Source organism: Rhea americana, unplaced genomic scaffold (assembly GCF_003343005.1).
Source record: "Rhea americana isolate MKP2758 unplaced genomic scaffold, rheAme1 scaffold_1, whole genome shotgun sequence".
In the NCBI taxonomy this organism is placed as follows: Eukaryota; Metazoa; Chordata; class Aves; order Rheiformes; family Rheidae; genus Rhea; species Rhea americana.
In genome coordinates this window covers 5,114,067-5,134,518 of record NW_028185038.1, presented here as the reverse complement: position 1 = coordinate 5,134,518, position 20,452 = coordinate 5,114,067, and the positions used below count along the sequence as shown (strand labels likewise).

Sequence of the window (20,452 nt, the reverse complement as noted above, 5' to 3'; positions counted from 1 at the left end):
AAAAAAAAAAAAAAAAAAAAAAAAAAAAAAAAGACACCTTCCCGCATTAGGAAATCATCATCAATACCAATGATAACTCAGCACATTGAGTGTGCGTATACAAAACACTGCACAAAGACATCCACGGGGAAAAAGGAAGGGGGAAAAAATGCTAGCTGCAATGTATATACCATCACAAAACACGAGATAAATGCAAGCACTGCCGTGTAAACTGCCATCCTTAACCACAACGAGAAGCATAACAGCTCTAATAGCTAGTACGTGAAACCTGTTAATGAATAACTACTAACAAGGCAAAAACGTAAAAAGGACTTGCAGGGGGAGGGAAGGTTTTAACAAAGTTATGCGCTTCAACAGAAAGAGGCTTCCACAGACTAAATACCTAACCGCAAAGAACTCTCACATAACACAGAAAACCAGTTTTCCATCAAAATACCACACACACCTGAACATATATGAAGTATAATGTGACTAAAATAAGATTTAGYGTATGTATTTGTTGCTACTGCAATCAATAAGTAAAATACATCATAAGAGACCATTTTTTTCCAGATTCAACATATATTCTAGGAATATATTTGTATGTACTAACAACAATAACAGTGCCATCTGAATTTTATATAAGCATATTTTGAAAACTTACCATGCAAATGACAAATTGTAAGAAATTTCAAAATTGGCTATATCACTTTGTGTTTAAACTGGAACACACACTTAAGTTTTGTAATTTTTATACACTCAGATATACATAAAATGGAATTATATAGTTCCTCTGCAATCTTATAAAAGATGGATAAAGCACAAAACAGTGCACAAGAATACAAATTAAAGGCATCTTTAAAACAATTAACATATTGTTGGAGGCTTTGGACAAACCTTACCACAACTGTACAGTTTTTAATGAAGAATTCCAGAAGTAGTTTTAATAAAATGGAATAAAACTAGGAAACTTCTGACCAATCACTGAGACTGTTTTATGTCACAATTATGATTAGTTTAAAAGTCTCAAGTTTCTGCCACATTTTTAGTCCGCAAGTTAGGTCAGCTAGAAATGGGGGGAGGTTCTTTGGAACTGTAGACAATCTGCCTTAGAAACAGCATGGTCTCAAAATAGTTGGATATTCCTTTTTTTAAATAAGGTTTCAAGGCTTTTCCTGTAAGGACAAGAAAAACAAGAGACCACACTGCTCTTCAGCAGACCCAGAAGAAGGTCTGCTTTTGAGATATTAAAGGAAGTAACCAGATTTGCTGCCTGTGAACAATGCAACATTTGGAACCGGAATGGTAACCAAGACTATCTTACTTTTCTTTTCAAACTTTATAGTCCATAAAAAGGTTGATTCAACTAATATTTGAAAACTGCACGCATGAGACAGGACAGAGSAAAAGTTATTCCTATGAAAACAGCCTATTCTTAAAAGTTTTTTCCTACATGTAGGAATTAGATCTTATTTTGCAGTACTCATTAATTTGTATTACATACAGCAACACCTTCACTGATCGTTAATGCAAGATAGAAATAAGTTATACAAATACTGGCTTCCATCCAGGACCTAAGCAAAGATTGGTTTCAGTCTTCTTTCACAGCTATTTGTTTAGATTTTTTTTTAATCTGAACTTGCTCACACTTTAATTAGACATGAACAGGATAAAGTTGGTTATTATGKACAAGATTTGAACAACCACTGTTTACTTTTACTTTGAGGTCTTAAAACAAAATTCTGTACATACTCTCATTTTTCAATTATTTTATACCTTCTAGTTTGCCAGATTTCACTTTCCAGTCCTTAATGCTTGTCATTTCTTTCTCTGCTTGTCAAAGAATCCTTCTGTGATCCTTTATTTTCTCCCCATGAATGCACCTCTACCATCTTAATCCTCTCAAGAAACAGAGCCTACTTAATCTCCTACTGTGACATATATAATTGCATTTATTCACAGGTATCCACAAAACTATGCTTCTACCTGTAGAGCACATTTCACCCTACCAATGCAAAAGTATGCATTTGCCTACGTAGCTGCATAAATGCTAGAACAAAATCAATTTTGGTAAAGCACTTCCAGCACAGATGTAACCCCATTCCAATGTTTTATGGAAGTCTAATACCATACTTTCATATTTGTAAAAATAGGGATTATTCATTAAAAAGAATACTATATGCATATATGATTAACATGAGCTACCCTGCCCACAGATTACCTCTCCTCCAGCAGTCTACCTTAATCTGAGGTTTGCATCCACAGAAAACCATTGCTACCTTACCGCTGTTCCTCTCTCCCAACTCTCCTAACAACAGAAAGCATCTGCCAAGAATATAGGGCAACTGTAAGGTGAGGAGAAGATGGCTTATTTAAAGACTTACTTCAGGGAATGATACCTTAAGAGAGACTTAAATTACCTAAATTGAACAAATGATACACTAAAAAGCTGTAATGCCTTTATACAATTCCTTTACTCAACTAAGTAATCAAAGAAACCAGATTTGTTTGACAGGAGCTATTTTCCATAAAAGTGTATTTGACTATCACTCATTCAGTTTTATACTGCTTCTTTCAAAATAATTTAGTTTATCTACCATTTTTCCTGTAACAGCTTTGAGTCTAACTGACTTTGATTTCAAAAGAAATATCCTATTTCTCTTTCTGAATGTTGGAATACAAGTCTTCTCAACTTTTCCTAGTGCCCTAAGAACACCAACAAGAAGTTACAAATTAATAGCTCCATGAAGTTGGTATATCTGTATAACATCCTCCCTAGTTGTGGATGTATTACATGGTATTCTTAGATTATCAAAGAAAAAACTATCCCACTTCTGTCTAAATATCAAACAAGAGTACTTACTAAAAATTCCCCTTATTCTGATACGAACAATCTTGAAACRTGTATGTTATTAAGATTTTTCCATGATAGGTATCTTTGTGGTTTCTGCCAACCGTGGATTTTTCTGGAGTACTTCAAGCTTATCATATCTACTTTCTATTCTTGTAATGCATACCAGTTGTGCTTAYACATTGTTTTCCAATTATAACTGCTGTCTTTGTTTTGTCACTATATCTGAATGGACCTTAAGTCAGGATTACCCTGTTCTTTAATTGCCAAAAAGCCAATATTCTCTAAYCAACTCTTCTTAACAAGCTTTCAGCTTTCAAGTTTGTCTAAATGTATTTCTCCAAACCACTGAACAGAAGAAGATCCTCTCATTAGAAAACTAATTCTTTTCAAAAATGAAGCATTAAACACTAGGTCTGTTCTGTTTGCCTTATGYACATGGTCATAATCATTAATCCTTTGGCAACAACTGGCTTCTTTATACAGAGTATATAGTAAATTTATAAGTTTATTTATCGTAAGAGAATCCAAAATAGTTGTCTTCCTACTGATTATAACAATTTCTGGGTTAGAAAGAAATTGATGATGTTTTGCTACTGGCCATAYGATACGCCTAGTCTAGTTTCCCAACTTGGGAACTTCTGTAACACCACACCGTTTCTTCTGCTGCATATCCCCAAAACATGCTTAGACAATAACGCATGCATTTCTGTGGGTTCAGAGGATTGTAAAAGTAATGTTGGATTTTGTTAGGTAGCTATCTGATCAATAAGCTTTGAAATATCACAGAATGGGTAAGGTTGGAAGGGACCTCAGAGATCAGCTAATCCAACCTCCCTGCTCAGCAGGGTCACCCAGAGCACGTTAGACAGGGTTCCATCCAGGCRGGCTTTGAAGATCTCCAGAGAAGGAGACTCCACAACCTCTCTGGGCAACCTGTGCCAGTGCTCTGTCACGCTCACAGTAAAGAAATTCCTCCTTATATTCAGGCAGAACTTCCTGTGCTTCAGTTTCTTCTGTAGATTCCTATTCCACTACTCCCAATGAAGCGTTCCAAACATGATTTGCTATCATCATTACTTGATCCTTCTGGACAAGGAAATGCTCAGTTCTCTTCCCTGTGATCACATGTCACCAGTCCATTTCATCTATTTCTACTCTCTTGCACTTTAACTGGMAATTTCTGAACCTGGCTGTCCAAAATGAGAAAACAGATTTTGTTTTTTCCAACACCTGCACAATCTTGAAGTTATTTCTAAATCACCTATATTCTTCTTCAGTACAACCAGCAGCTTATGAACCAATAAATTCTTCAGTCTCCCAGAAGAGAGACATACATTCTGAACTGCTTTTTGCTGTTAGTTCCTTGGTTCAACAGATTTACTAGGTCTCAAATTTTACCACAGATAAAGAAAAGGAAGCACACRACTTCCTACAACTTTCAGCCAAGCTCACCTAGGAGAATGACATATGTGAAATATTTCTACTTCTTCCCAAGAGGAAGTGATTATCTACTTGAACTACTGAGCCTGATCACTTTAGAAATTACTGTGCCATTACACTGGCTCCAGGAGAACTAGGTTTCAGTACACTACAGAATTTCCAAGTATCTAAAATATAGACTTTGTTGACTCCAAAATGCTCAGGAAAAGAAGAGAACAAGAAAGGCACAAATTTCAGTTCTTATCAGATCTTCAGACAGTGAAGATCATATGAAGACCTGCCTGAAATGCAAAACTGCTATTTCCTTGTAGAACTTCCATATAGAACAGAAGTGAAGATCTGATTTTGCATTTTCACATGTATCTTTCTAGCAGCAAACGGTGTTAAAGTCTGCAGAACTAGATATTTTTTTTTTTTGTGAGTTACTGACTTGTTTGTTTGCAATAGGCATTCTGAGTCCCAGGTCTTAATTGTTTGCTTAAACTTTCATAGCTGTTAAAATATACTGAGAATACAATCCCATGWGATTCACAGATTTAGATATAGTTTTGCTAATATCTCTGCATTCACTTATTATTATAAACTAAGAACTCTGTCTTGCCTTACTTAGTATATTGATGAATTAAGATATAGAAAGGTATCTTTCAAAGACTCACAACTAAACTATCCTCTCTTTTCTCTTCCCCCAACTACAGGTTATTCTTTCAGCCCCTTTTCTCATCTTTGTCATGAACACGATTTTTTTTTAAGCCATTGCAGACATCCAAATTCAGTACACAACAAGTGACTAGATTCAAAAGGCAGACAGAGCTTGTGGAATTGTGGAATTTCTTCAGTTCTTGGTAAGTTTTATCTGTGACTTGAAAGCAGAAACCCTTCACTATCCTTCACTTCTAGCTGTAAGTACATGCATTTACAAAAAAGTATGATTATCCAGTATTGGAATACTTTGTCTCAAAACTCAAAGAAGCCAAAAGACCTATACTGGATTCCACAGTCCAGTTCTCTGAAGTTGTATTTTATCCTGTATTTGGTTAAACACGGGCATTCACAACTATAAGATTATCTATGTTACAGTTCTTCTATATCCTTTGATATCTACAATCTGAATACAGATTTAGTTGACAAACACAAAAATACTTGCAGTTCAAACATTTAATATGAACAAGGGACAAAGCAAAAAAGATCTGAACTCCTTTACCACCTGGGATACTAATCTTCTGGTCGGGAATAAGTATTGCTTACCAGCAAAACAGAAATGGGCTTGCTCTAATTCATTTTCTTAAAGTATCCATACTGAGGAGACAATAAGAAAGCATTAGGGGAACTTTATAATGAGGGGAAACAGAATAGAAGTCTAGTTTCCAGATTCTGGAGTCATATACAATTAAATTCAGTAACCATTAAAAAAAAAAAAAAATCCTAACTTCCCTCTGACTTCAATCATTTTTTTTTTCATTCTCCCTTTCTAACCAGTTCCTCTTTCAAAAATTCCCAAACCTGATGTTTCAATTTACCTTATGCAGGTAGGTCTACAAAACCCAGATTTCTCCTTTTGCTTTCAAGGCACTAAACTGTCTGACACATTACTGAAGAATTCTGAAAATACTATACTTTCAGTGTTTTTCAGTGCTAGCTTAATCACAAACACAGAACTGAACCTGCTGCTAGGACAAACACTTAGTGCCTCATTTGCAGGAAAGTACACAAAAGAGTTTAAATGCATATTAATATATCAGCTGTATTACTGGTGCAGCTACTCAGCACTGCTGACAATAATTCCTCTCCAAACTGAATGCACTCTTTTGTATTCCATTACATCCCTTTCTTTCCTCAGTTCTTGTCCACCATCATTTCTTCCCCACTGGAGTCCTCTGAACATTTAGAAGCAAATAAACAAGCTGYCAGGCCCCAGATTTTACTTTGTATCGTGTTGAAGYCTAGCTCAGTGTAGCCCTGGTCCAMAATCAAGACTTCTATATATTAGATGCCATGACAACACGAATTATAATTKATATTAGTAATGAAAGAATAGCAAATGGTTTCAGAGTAGCAGGTGACAAGAAGGTTGTTGCAAGAGCAGAGTTTCCCAGAAGTGTAATGAACAACAGCTGTAGACATGGAAACAAGAGAAAACAACTGGGAAAATGAAGTCTTTGATAGGCTTGCAACCAGGATAAAAACTGCTAGAAATGCTGCGTTTGCTACAGCAAAGGCAATTTGAACCCACTGTAATTAACTTCTGATGCAATCTTGTTAATGGGATATCAATAACATGCCTCTTGGGAACAGGTAACACTTTAAGATAGAAAAGCCTAGTATGAAATCCATTTTAAAATATCTGATATATACCCCTCTGACAAGGTCTACATACTTGAGACTAAAATTCTTGAATGCCTAATAATACAGCAGAATCAAATTCTTCAAGTAGATATACCTAAAAGACTAATCTCATCAAAAACAGAAATCAGCTTAATGCTAATATGGAAAAATAGTTTCATAATTCACTCAATATAGCAAATTTAAAAACATGTTTATGGTTGTTTAAAGGAAATTAAACATCAAGAAAATCCACTCTTGCAATTACACCCAGATTCGCTTTCAGAACTGTACGTAGGAAGAAAATGAAATTTCAAGAGATCAGAATAGTTACGGATTTGGAAAAAAGTGAGACAGCAGTGAAACTATCAGAGCCACATTAACCTAAATGAATAAACTTTTAAAAATCTGAGGGAATGTAAATTCATGCTCTATTATTTAAGGTTTATGTTGAAAAACAAAATTCCAATAGGGTTAATTTTTTATTTTCCTCATATCAAATCACCCTTAGTCTTTCCTTTGTCTAAAATTATTTAGTTGCTTTTATTGATAATGTTTAGAAAACAAATGCATGCCAGAGGTTAAGTAAAACACAGTATCTGCTTACATAAAATAATCTGCCTAACAAAGTTTCCAAGCTAGGAATCCTAAGTATAGCAAAACCATTAGATCATAAAAATCTGCAAATTTGGTCTCCCTTGTTCAAAGAGGATGAGGAGGTTTACTCTATTATCCTTTTACTAATGAAAAAATTATATTGTTTTGTAATATACTTACAAGCATTATCTAAAAGCACATTAATTTGTTATCTCAAAGTGAATAGCTCAAACTACTGGATTTGTTGCATACTATCAGAATTCTTCTTTCATTACTTCAAATGCCAATAGGAAAGAAATGAAAATCCATAGAGACTCCTTACCTCTACATGAAAGGTAAAGATGGCATAAAACAAAAGATGATGGCATACAGCAAGACTGTATTCATAACTGAAACAGAGGAAAAAAGGGAGTGGGCGGTAGAGCAACTAGAGAAGAGTACAAGGACAGGCTTCTACATTCATTGCACAAAAATATTTGGTCGTGCAGCACAATTTATGAAACATGGTGACTCAGCAGAAGCTCAAGTAGCTCTTCATTTTACTTTAATTTACAATAAATCAAATGGTAATTTTGGCAAACATGGAGCCTGGAACCATATTAAGAAAATAACAAGGTATTTTCAATAACCAAGTGGGTTTTTTGTTAGCACAAATCATCTATAGCTTTTGATGGCATTCCTTTCCTTGAAAAAATGGATTAATTAGTAAAACCAGAATGTTTCTAAACATAATAAATTAAAGCATTATAAATAAGTTTTACTCTCCTTTTCAATATTTAAAATAACTGCAATTACCTCTCTTATATGAATTTAAATTGAATAGTTTATCAACATTGCAAAATAATTCATTATTTTAATGTTGTAATGTATCTGATCTTGATAGTGTAAACAATRTGCATGAGAAGCATAGCACCTGATACATGTACACAATTTTTGTGACTAAATGGGCCATTAATCATATACAGTTAATCACAATGTAACTGAAACAAGAGGCTACCATTTTCATTTTCTCCTAGAGGTGCTGAAAAAAGCAGTTCAGACTGTATTCTGTATGTACATTTCATGTGTGACACCGGCTTCTTGTACCTGTGTTTGTGGAAAATTTTCTCATAATTTTTTAAATGCTTCATAAGTTTGATTTTGGAAAAGACAAACATTCAACACCAAATGAAATTTTCAGTTTCCAAACAGTTCAGGACTATTTGTTTTAAAGGTGCAAGTATTAAGGCTTTTTCCTAAGAAGTTATTCGTATGTCTACTTGACCTTCCCACTAAATAGCTTTTTGCCACAGAATACTGCAGAGAAAACTTTGTACAGATCCCTCCTTTTTTTTTTAATATATAAAAACCTCAATCTTATGGTAACACAGTCTTAGGCAAAATTAACCAACTGAAACGAACATCATGAAATTGAAGGACGCAGAGATTACACTGAACTACAGGAAGACAGTGCACTTTATAACACAAATAATTTCAGCATTCAAATAAAGGTCTGGCAGTGATGCTGCTAACACCACCAGGGGTGAAAAAAACCTCTTAGCAAGATATTTGCACTTACTAGGGATGCAGACATACCACCTAAACCAGTGGCATTCAAAAATRCTGCAGATGGCTCTGAGCCACTAATATAGTTAAGTCATTCTCAGCAGGACTAATACTGCAGGCAAAGCACCACAGTAGCCTGGCTATATAATTTCTATTAATCAAATTAGTTCAGTTATTCCTACAGAACACTGCATTGTGCTACATAGGCATATGTTAGACTATTTTAGAGGACATCAGGTCTTGTACAATTCAGTAAATTGTAATGCATCTATACCCCTAAGCAAAAATGCCATGAAAGCAATTTTTCCCTCTAGATTGATCTGTGTTGATTCCTATTTGAGAAATTATGCACTGCAATATTAATAACAACACATTTGTCTCCTCTATGTACTAGCAGTCAAAGAGCTCAGAAACATGATAGCACAGTCCTTCCTCGGCTTAATTGTAACTTAGTTTAGCACAAGATCTAGCTCTGCAATTGTACACTCTAAATTTTTGCCTGCAATAGGAGAAAAAAAAAAGTCAATCTCTGAATATGCTATGGAAAGAAAAGGGAGACAGTGAATGACAGCTACTGCACAATCTATGGCAGATGTTCAGACAGCTTATTTCTGGCAGAGTATCACTGTAACTTTAGTAATGCTTATGTTATAGTTGTTATGCATCTGTACAAAAGTGCAAACTGTGGAAACAATAGGTACATTATAATTTTCAATAGCTATGGATAACTGGCATAAAATAGCTATGTGCAAATGTTTACTCAAAGGGAGTTATATGTTTCAAACAAATCAGAACTGTTATTTGTTTCCTGAATACTGACCAATAGTGCTTAGTATTTTGATAAACACAAAACACTACTCATCATAATTCCCAAGTATTAAAAACTTAAGAGTAATTTAACATCTTTGTTGAAAACAGCTGGCTGGGAAATTGATAGCTTGCCTTCTTTTTTAGCAAAGTAAAAAAGTATGGTATTTACATTCACACAGTCAGTACCTCCTTCCTTCTTATGCTCAATGCATTCTCCTAGAGAGTTTTGACATAAGATTTTGAAGGTCAATTTTTGCAGCWCTCTGGTAATATGATGAGCTGTGTGAAGTTAACTTAATGTCAGTCATAAAATGAGTACTCGGAACAAAAGTACTTGGGTCAGACAGGTGAGCTGAAGGTCTTTGAGGAGGTTTATCTACTATTTCATCTGAAGGAGTGATAAGAGGCTGAACTAATGTAATGATATCAATCTTCCAGTCACACTATCCTAAGATTCCAGGAGGTAATGGGGCACAGTGCCCAGCAGCCCAGCAAACCAACTTATTGAAGGCAAACTTATTTTTTAGCTGGACTGCTTAATGTTATGTATATTTTATAGACACACACACACTTTTCTGTTACATCTCTGGGAAAAGGGAAGTAAGTAGCAGGTCAACTTACTCATCCTCCTGCTTCAAGGCAAGAGCACCTGTACCTGAACTCTTCCCAATATATGTTTGTCTAAACTGCTTTTAAAAGACTTTAAAATCCATTTCAGATTTCACGGCTCACCTGAAATTAATAGGCTGAAATTATCCTTGCAGACACTTTCACTCACATTTTACATAAAGTTTCCTTTGGTTTAGTTTAGGATTATTACTTTCTGTTGCGATCAGAATGGGTATGGAGAGCTATTTACTCCCTTCCTATTTGAAACAGCTTTTATCTGAAGAATTTTACTTTGCTTCTCAGTCCCCTCTTCTCTGAGGTGAAGAGCCTCACACTTTCACTCTCCTCCCACCATCCACCGTGAAGATCTTCAGTCATCATCATGCCGTACTTAGGATTTTTTCTAGTTAACCTACATCCTCCTCAGATGAGGTGCCTCAAAAGGGACTTGATACTCCAGCTGAAGCATGAACAAAAGAAGATTTACTTCAAGTACCTTGCAAACAATATCCTTTCTTAGAAGGATTGATATGAATTTCATTGCCAACCATACCATGCTGCTACAACACAAGTGAACAAGTGGCTTGCCCTCAACTTGACCTCCACCTGAGCCCCAGTCTCTCTACAGAACTATTACCTAAACACTCTTTTCTCATATTTCTGCTGTTAATTAGTACTATTTATTGCTAGAACTTTGCAATTTGCTAGAAAAATAAAGGGAAACAATTCAACCAAGACAGATCTGCAATTTGTTAAGAATATTCTTTATTCTGTTTCCCAATATACYTTCCATTCCTTCCTGCTTGTTACTTGTAAATTTGATAAGGATATACCATATCACATCATTCAAATCATTAATGAGAAAATAGCCAGGTGTAGAACATATTTAAACTAAGGCTCAATTTTGCTGCGCAACAATGAACAACTGATGACTACTTTTGGGGTAAAATTTTCTCAAAACTGCTACATCCACTGCACAATATTTTCATTTGGATTATATTGTTCTAGCTTGCTAGGGGGACAGTGTCAAGAGCCTTATTTAAGTCAAAATACAGTACAGTCATTGCTCTCTCGTCAAAAGACCTGTTACGCTGCCAAAGAAGAAAACATGGTTGATTAAATAAGATTAATTCTTTACAAATTTATGTGGTCTACTATTTAAAGGGCATTTTTATATTCTAGACTCCTACAAATAATTTATTTATTCCACAGTCTGTTTGCTTAAGGAAGTTAAGTTAATTTGAGATGTCTAAATAAAAATAGGAACCAGTAAGATCTATTTTCAGTAAAATAAATTCTCCAGTCTTCTGGAATCTCATTTCTCTCCCCCKCCAGGAGTTCTCAAAGATAATCACTAAGAACAATGAGATTACTCTCAAAACCAGTTGAGATACACTGGGATGAAGTTATCATTTAAAAAGAGGGAAGAAAAAAAAAATAACACCCATAGCCTACTAGATATCTTAACAGCAACAGAATTCAAAGAGCTGTTCTAGAACAGCAAGAGGGAACGTCCTACAGAAAGCCATAAAAATTATATCTTTAAAATATTTAAATATACAGATATATACGTATGCACTCAAAGAAATATACTCTTCCTTCTGCAGAATAAGTCCATGTCTTAACAGCTACACAGAAAAAAAAAAAAGAAACTAGATTTAAGTTTAAAATACTTAGAGAGTTTTTACTCTGTTTAACGTCACAAGCATTTTCAAAGACAGACCATGTAATGTTACTGCACCATATAATGATGTTCTACAAGAACACAGTATAAAAAGAAACTGTGAATTTCTACAGAGAAAATTAATTCTTTCCCTCTATAAAGCGTATCTTGTWTTACTGTATGATACAAACTGGGTGACAAGAGTTGTAAAACTATAGATAGCTTCATGATCTTTACAATGGCATTCCCTTTCAGCAGAAACTCCAGGGAGCCGCACGTGGAAGGAATACTAGAAAAAGTACACTGAAAGAGAGAAACTGCAATAYTGGATGAGGCATAAGGTCCCACCAATGCAACACTCTAAGGCAGCCAGACAAGAGGTCATTTACTCCCCTACATTGCTTGTTATTTTGATTCTAAAAGACATACCTGTATCCAGATTTTTCCTTGTATAAATGATGTCATGCCCCATCATGCTTTTCTTATAAAGATGAAGACTCCTTTTTTTTCCTATTTTTTTTTCTTCTCTCCCTCTCCCTCTCTCTAGTCCTTACAGGAGAGTTTTTCAGGTCCAAGATCACTGTCACTTTTCTTGGCACTTTAGAAAACGGCATTACTGCTACCTACATTATGCCAGCTACTTTAGGGCCTTTCAGACACAGTCAAATAAACTTCTTTTAAACTCTGTTTCACCTAGTATCATATATATCTTAACCAATTTCATTTTTTTTCTATCCAACATGCTTGTCTTTGTGCTCGCCAAACTCAGCTTTATTGCTTGGAAGTTCAAGTCCTTTATTGTCTTAAGCCTAAGTAACTGCCGTATGCAAGCTTTACTACGTCGTTGTAAAGATCATGCTATCTATCTAGTGCTTTTTCCATTTTAAATAKACTTCCCTATCTGATGATATTTTGCCTCTTACCCTACCATCATTTACATTTAAAGTAAGGTCATGGTCACAGCTCCACCCATCCTCTCCTCTCCTAAGTTGCATGAAAGTCAGTACTATCTTAGCAAAGAAGCTGCTCCAGGACACCTCAAAAGAATTTCAATAGATCATTTCATCTTCATTTTATGGCTGCATAGCCTAGTCACAGATTAAGTCTGGGTGTACAAAAGAGTAAAATTATGGCTGCTGTGAGAGCCTATTTCAAAGTTTTACATGCACACAAGGTCATTCAAGCAAATAAATTCACTCACTGTGAAATAAATTATAACAGAATCATATACAGAGACTAGTTTATTATAATTAAAAGACAACTAGGCATTTATATGAATAATGATAACATCAGTTATATGTATCTAACAAAAAATATAAATTTCTTACTGTCCAGAAGCCAGCTCCATAACTGATAGATGGAATTAAAGAGTCAAACTAGACATTAGTTCCACAGCTAAGAATTTTTTAAATCTTCATTTGCTCAGACCATTTTCCGAGACAATAATTTCTACATACTCATATAAAGACACCAGATTTCTTAATGCTTGCAAAATTCCTTCTGTGCACGGGAACTGTATGTAATATACCTTCTTCTAGTCACGTGATATTGTTTAAATTTGCTTAGAAATGCTCCTATTTCACCTTACGAAATATTTTTATTGAAGTGTCACCAAGAAGTCTAATCAGGACATGTAACCCACTGTGCTAGGCACTGTGCTGACATCTGAACAGGCTGCTTTCTTTACCTGCCCATATGCTGAACAAGATTTATGTAATATGAATGAAGAATGAGCACAAGAGAAACAGCCAATAGCCTATGCAATGGACTACCACAGCTCTGTTTCCACTTTGCTGGAAGACACAAAGTGAGGGGGAGAAGGGGAGGGAAAAAGAAAGGAATATAGTGGAAAAGTTTTTAAATATTTAAATACTTTCATTAAAATACAATAGCATTTCATCTCTAAAGAATTACAAAGAGAATTCACTTTTTCTTCTTACTATGCCAAGTTGGAAAGTCAATTTCAACAAATCTAGAAGTTTAACACAGAGGCATTTTGTATCTGCTTTAGCTTTTAGTGCAGCTCTCAGTAAAAATATTACTAAATGCTTTCAGAGTAGATCTACAGTACCTAATGGCATCAACTGGATTGGAGCTCTACGGCCTAGCAGCCAAAAACACCCTTGTCAGTAAAAGCTACTGTTGCTTGTAGTTTCTCTGACAAAGGAGGATTAATCCCTATTTCAATCTACTTCTAAGATTTTATAGTTTTATGCCTTTTCCCCTCACTGCAAAATAATATTCAAACCACAACTGACTATAAAATGTATTTTATACCACCACCAAGCAGCTAGCACCCAGTGCCCGTGCCCGGGCGTCCCACCCTCGGTGCCACAGCGCACTACATCGCGCTTCCCACCTGGCCAAAGCACAGCTTTCTGCAAGCTCACTTCGAGCCCCTGCACCCTCTCTGCCCGACTGCCCCACACCACCACCTCCACCCCGCAGACGACCCACACCGCCCAGTGCTCCCAAGGCCACGAGGACAGGAGAGTGCTTCCCCACACACACTGCCCTGGCCACACCTCGAACTCCAAGCTACATCCAGTAAACCACTACGTCACCACGCAGGACCCCTCCAGCTCCTTACGCTCCTCACCCTCTCTGCTGCTCTGGCCTCACCAGGGGTGTTCTTAAGCGCTCAGGTGCACCAAAGCCTGGGCTCCATGGCCAGCAGCGCCGAGCAGAGGCCACCTGGGAGGTGGTAAGATTGTAGTGGGCAACGGAGAGCTAATGAGGGATGAGGGAGCAACGTAGATGAAGAGAAAAGGGAGAAAAAAAAGGAAGAGATATCAGAAAAAGAGGGTAAAGGACAAATGACAGGAGACTAGATTTCATCTGGCCACAGGCCACCCAGAATTAAATTAAGGGCCACAGGGCTCCCCCTGTAGACTGTAGGATGAAACTCAAAAGCACTTCCTAAGGACACACGCTTCCTTTTATATTCAACGATAGTAATTACTCAGGTTTGAATACGATTCAGAGAAAAACCAAGTATTTGTAAGAATAAATTCAAAAAACTGTGACACTTTAACACAAGAAAGTAGATTTTTTTCAATAATTAAAAAAGGGGGGGGAGTAATGAAATTAAAAAAAAAAACTTTAAAATTGCATAAGGAGAAAAAAAAAAATCAGATTTTGCCATTAAACTACACTAATTATTTGAACAGACTATCATTCACAGTAATCCCCTAAGACTTGTAATTCAGGTAATTAAGAGACAGTATTTACTTTATTTATCATGAACCCAGAAGGGGAGCCCAAAACAGAAAGACACACTGGAAAAAAACATTCTGTCTTAGAATGCTACAATTGATGCTCAAGTGCTTCAGTCAAACTGTTATACTAAATAAATACATCAACTTTCCATTTGCAACATAGCATCTGTTAATTATAAGACTAAATCATTGTCTAATAACTTTTTGATTACACAGTACGAAAAGAACAGTAGTGACAAATATGCACAATAAACCTCAAGCTGATTCTGAATGTTTGATAGTTCAACCCTCCCCCAACCTATTTTTGGAAGCTGAAATTTGAATACCATTAAACCAAAAGAGAAATAGCTGGCAAGTTACCTACACAACAGCAATGACAGATCTCCAAGACTAATGTGAGGTTCTTCAATGCATCCTGAAGCACAGTGTGGAAATAACCAAGCTAGCTTAGATACTGAAAGCAGTCTAGCAGTACAACCCAAGTGTCATGTGAACTACTTTACCCCTTTTCCTAGAACCTGGTAAAAAGCAGGATAAATTAGTCACTAGGGCAGCAAAATGCTTCCAGTATCTGAATTAGTTTAGACATTTGTATGCCATACCACAGATAGCTTTCATAAAGATCACAAAGCCAAACAATTTTTTGAGATGCAAACTATAATTTAAATTATATCTTATTATAATGCAATGATTTCCAAAAGCTAAACATGCAATCTGTTGCCTCTTCAGGTATTTCATACAAGCACAAGCCAAAAAAGAAAATATATAATAATTGTCCCCTCCCAATAGTTGCCCAAAAGTTATTACCATACAATAACTGTATCTGGAAAAGTCAAGGTAAAAAAAAACACTGAGGGAACTAATGCTAGCCATCATGTATCAACTTAAATCAGAAAGCAGACTGAGAACTATAGTAAAATGTTTTAGGAATTACACTAGTGTTTCACTTGGAAAAATCAGAGAAAGCCATGAGAACACAAGCTAAAAACGCCTCCAAAAATAACTAAGAAGGACTCACCAAGTTCATTGAGACTCTGGGCAGCTTTTGTTATCTCTCTGCTTCCTCCTTGCAGCTGTCCTTGAAGTCTCTTACTGAGATACAAGATGCGTATTATTCTCCGCAACAAGTCACACGCAGCCTACAGAAAAAAAACACAGCATTAGGGGACATTGTCATCACACTTTGACCATATAATTTTAGGCCTCAAAACTAGAAATATCTTAACTAAAAGTGTCTCCTAAATTAAAGTATGAATGTGAATAAAAACAAGGGATTGACGAAAATCAAAATCCCCCTTTTTAAGGATTACTTTTGCAAATTTTATGCAAAATAGAATAAATACTTTCAAAAATTGGAAATTACATTCCTAGTGGTATTGAGATTATGCTGTCATTACTAGAAAAAAAAGAGAGGAAATCAGAACCCTAAGACAAAGACACGTTCTATTTATAACCAGAAGCGAGTTTTATTTTATATTTTGCACTTTAAGACTCCTCCTCTCCCCAAACTTTAGTAAAATTAAGAAGTGGGCTTTACCAATCAAAGACTGTTGTAAAATAAGAAAGAAAATGTCAACATTTGCCTCAGAGGACAATAAAACTTAAAGGCTCAAAGCTGTTGCATATTTTGATATTTATGGTGAGAATGTATGTAAAAAATCATTTTCATCAAAAATTTTGTAATGCCAGTCAGCCTTATTCCAACAACTGTTAACTCACACTATTACATTCTTGACTAAAAAAATGATCAGAAATATGTGTATGTAAATTTTCATAAAACATTCATTTATGCTTTCATTAGCATCAATTCAGAGTAAAAGCACTGCRGATATCCTAAGCAAATACAATAAGCTCACAACTTTTCACTCAACTAACATTTTGAAACAGGTTTTCTCCTTTTATGCAGTAAATGATAGGGACAAACAAACAGTAGGAGTTAACACTAGGCACATAATGGATTCTGTGAAGTCCTACAATGAAAGAAAGTTCTGATGACAGTAGGTACGAATCAAGTACAAGCTGCTACTGTAGATGTACAAAAGTCAGTTTTACACTACACCAACTATTTAAATSACCTGCTTGTCATGTAATATAAAAAACACATCAACCACAAGTTTCTATACTGACTGATTCATCCCCATGGCAAGTACATACACTGTTGTAAAGGCATAAACAAATCTACTGAAGGTCCTTCCTAGGAAAGGATTGTTTAGAAGTACATAGCAACAGGAAGAGTATTCAAGATGCCTGGAAGTCTTTAYGGAAAAAAAGAACATTTCTGAGATAGATCATAGAAATAAGAGCGATCATACAGAGTTCATTAGGACTGGATGGGGTCAGTCAAGTCAGAAGGTTCATGCAGTAGTAGAAGCAACATTTTGGAATGGATAAAATCTAAAGCAGAGTTCAGAAATGTAATTTAGGTGAAGGTAAAGAAAATATGTGAATTTCAATACAGTCACAGGCATCACTGTGAAACTTGTTAATCTGACTGCAGATGATGGAGATGGGAGGTAAACATGGAATGTGAAGTACTACTGAAGAGAAAGTCTGCCAAAATATTTGTTATGAACAGCAAAATGAAATTAATCTGTGTTACATACACATATACAAAATATTCAGTATCTGACAGACTTTCAACCCMTTTTTTAAACTCAGGTTAATGTTTTGAAAACCAACACTAAAGTGCACATACGAAAACATACACAAGTGAGTCATTTCAACAAATATTCACTGAACTGAATAACTGGTAAATCTCTTTGGCAAGCTAGCACAAACCAATGAAAATACAGTATTTGTAGCTTAGTGTTATTCAAATCTAGACACAATAGAAGAGAAAAATTAAGAAATGCCCCACTGAGACAAATCACTGAAAACACAATTACTCTCACTGCTTTTGGCACTATCAGAGAGTCTGAAGCACAGGTTTCCTAAGCATTAGAAGGGGACTTAACCACATGATTTCTATTATCATTAGTAAGAATCAAGTGGGGCTTATACTACTTTGAGACATTAAAGCATTATTTTTATTAATTCATCTAGCCCTTCACATCTTTGAACGAAGTTTCTCCAAGAGGAATGAAAAATAGCTTCATATAGCACACTGCACTTCACCAAAGAAAAGGGCACTGTATTACTTCTACGCTTTCAAATGTAATTATTTTCTAATCCAATTGTGTACCCCTGGCTAGTTTTTTCCTAGGTATTCAGCTTCAGTTATCTTCTGACCATCTTTTACTTTACATGCCAAAGGACAATTCTGTTTTCATTCGATTGTTGCTCATTATCTCTCATCCCAAGAAACAAACATAGCAAATTACCTTTTAAAAGGATTAACGAATTGATTGAGAGATTAATAAAGTTACATGCAAAAGCAAAGACAAAGTTTTAACTTTTAGCCCTTGAACTAGAAAAAAAAAAGAGGGGAGAAAAAAAAAATCAAAGTACACTGAAAATAAGACRCACTCTTAACTTCATRGTGATCGTTACCACATTGCACCTTGACAAAAATTCTGTTTCATCTGTATTTCCATTTAACGGAACRTTCAGCTTAACAAAACTCTCAGTTGTTGTACAAGAATGCAATATATTATCTAACAGTGGGGTAGTTCATTGATGCTAGATCATRTAACTCTATGGGATATGAAAAAACAAATTTGACCATGTGCACAACAAGCATCTGAATGAATTCCTTCTTGGATGAAAGCTTTACAGAAGTATACTACGTCAGCRAATGTTTCCTGAAAAAAWTYCWMYKKTYMARSMWKRAWTWAWTYMRAAAAAGGCGGTGGTTTTACTAAGATCAGAAATAAAACTTGATTCTTCTGGAAATTACATTACGGTTATCTTTTGAAATTTAAAGCAGCATATCAACACTAAGAGAGATATTATTGCTATAATTAAAACAACCATAAACCCTCTTTTTAATCTCGGGTTAGTTTTAAGAAATTATTGGGAATGACAATTATAAAAAGAGGAYCACTTGAAACTGTGCCTACTTCTGCCAGACCATATTTGCAATTGAATGTATACAGAGCAGAATCCTGAAGAAAGTTAGTTGTCTGATCATTCTTCACACTACATTTCTATTTAGCTACTACAGTACCAACAGGAAATCTGTTATTAGTGAAGATTTTAAAGTGAATAATTTTAAAATACAGAAATAACTTTTTTAAAAATAAAAAGCTTTAATAATCAGGTATTATAGGAATTTTTAAAAACAAGTATCTGAAATTAAGAAAACAGGCAGCAACACTTGGTTAGACGGAGCTGAACAGAAAACAACCCTCTAAAGTACAGATTTTCCAACTACATATTTCAGCTGTTAACTAATCTCAATCAGTTTGTGATCCGCCAAGGAAAGACTATGAATGTGCTCTGAAGAGGACAGTATGATTTAAAGTAGGAAGTAAGCTTTGCAAGTCTACTGCTTCCCTGGGATGCCATGAAGCTGTAAGAGCAGAGGAAGACACAACATAAACAAGCACGAAGTAGAGATTTAGAATTCAGGACTAGATTTGAAGTTTGACAACAAATTTGCAGCAAGAATATTTATGAAAAAGCCAGACTATATTAAAAACAATTAAGGATGGCAAAATCCAGCTTTATGCAAACCAAATATTCCTCAAGTTTGTGAGCAGTCTCATAGCAATCAATAYAGAAGCACTGAAATAGCACAACTGTGAATATAAGAGGCCCTTAAACTCTACAGTGAAGCAAAGCATACCTGGYCAACCCTGTGAGCTTTGACAGTCAGCAATGTCTTTTACCAGTCATCTATTCTTTTTTTWAAAAAAAGACAGTTCATGTACAGTTAGTAGAAAAAGTAAATTTTWAAGTTTTAAACTGTCCCAGGCTACTAGTCTCAMATATATGTTTGAGACAGAAGTAGGCAATTTCATGTCACRAACTGTGCTACAGCCAAAAAGCAAACTGTTTGCTATGCTGATGCCATTCCTTCCTGAACAAACAAGGTGGCCAGGTAGAGAGACAAAACATCAGTGTGTTGGGATATAGGAATGCTGAGATTTCAAAGGCCTGCTGACTCAACTCTCCTTAACTCCAACTTCATTTCACAATCTGGGTGTCCCAAGTTTCAATTCTTTCCAGTAGTGTAGCACTAACAGCATTCACAATAGGTCTGCCAATACAGGAGGGGGCAGCAGCTCTCATGGAGAGGACAGGCTCTCACGGAGAAAATGGAGTCATCCTTCTATCTTGAGGTAAGGAGGCAGGTTTGGATGCACAATCTGCCAGGATGGGTAGCCTAGGAGGCTCCCTTTACCCTGCACTTCTTTCTCATCATGGTTTAGAACAAGGTAAGTCCACAGCCAAGACAATTCAGGTACTTCAAATTCCCTGGCACAGCCTGAGTAACACTGAAGTTGGCCCCTGGGCGCATGCTGCTTTCAGACTACA

General features: G+C 35.7%; 1 protein-coding gene across 1 annotated transcript in view; it reads right to left on the bottom strand.

The window, feature by feature from the left end:
* Positions 1-20,452, bottom strand: part of COG5 (component of oligomeric golgi complex 5) — a 187,616-nt gene that overhangs the window by 160,502 nt on the left and 6,662 nt on the right. Inside the window, exon 6 of the mRNA XM_085298128.1 lies at positions 16,053-16,173. Within this exon, the coding sequence (XP_085154254.1) occupies positions 16,053-16,173 (121 nt within the window). The remainder of the gene's footprint in view (positions 1-16,052; positions 16,174-20,452) is intronic.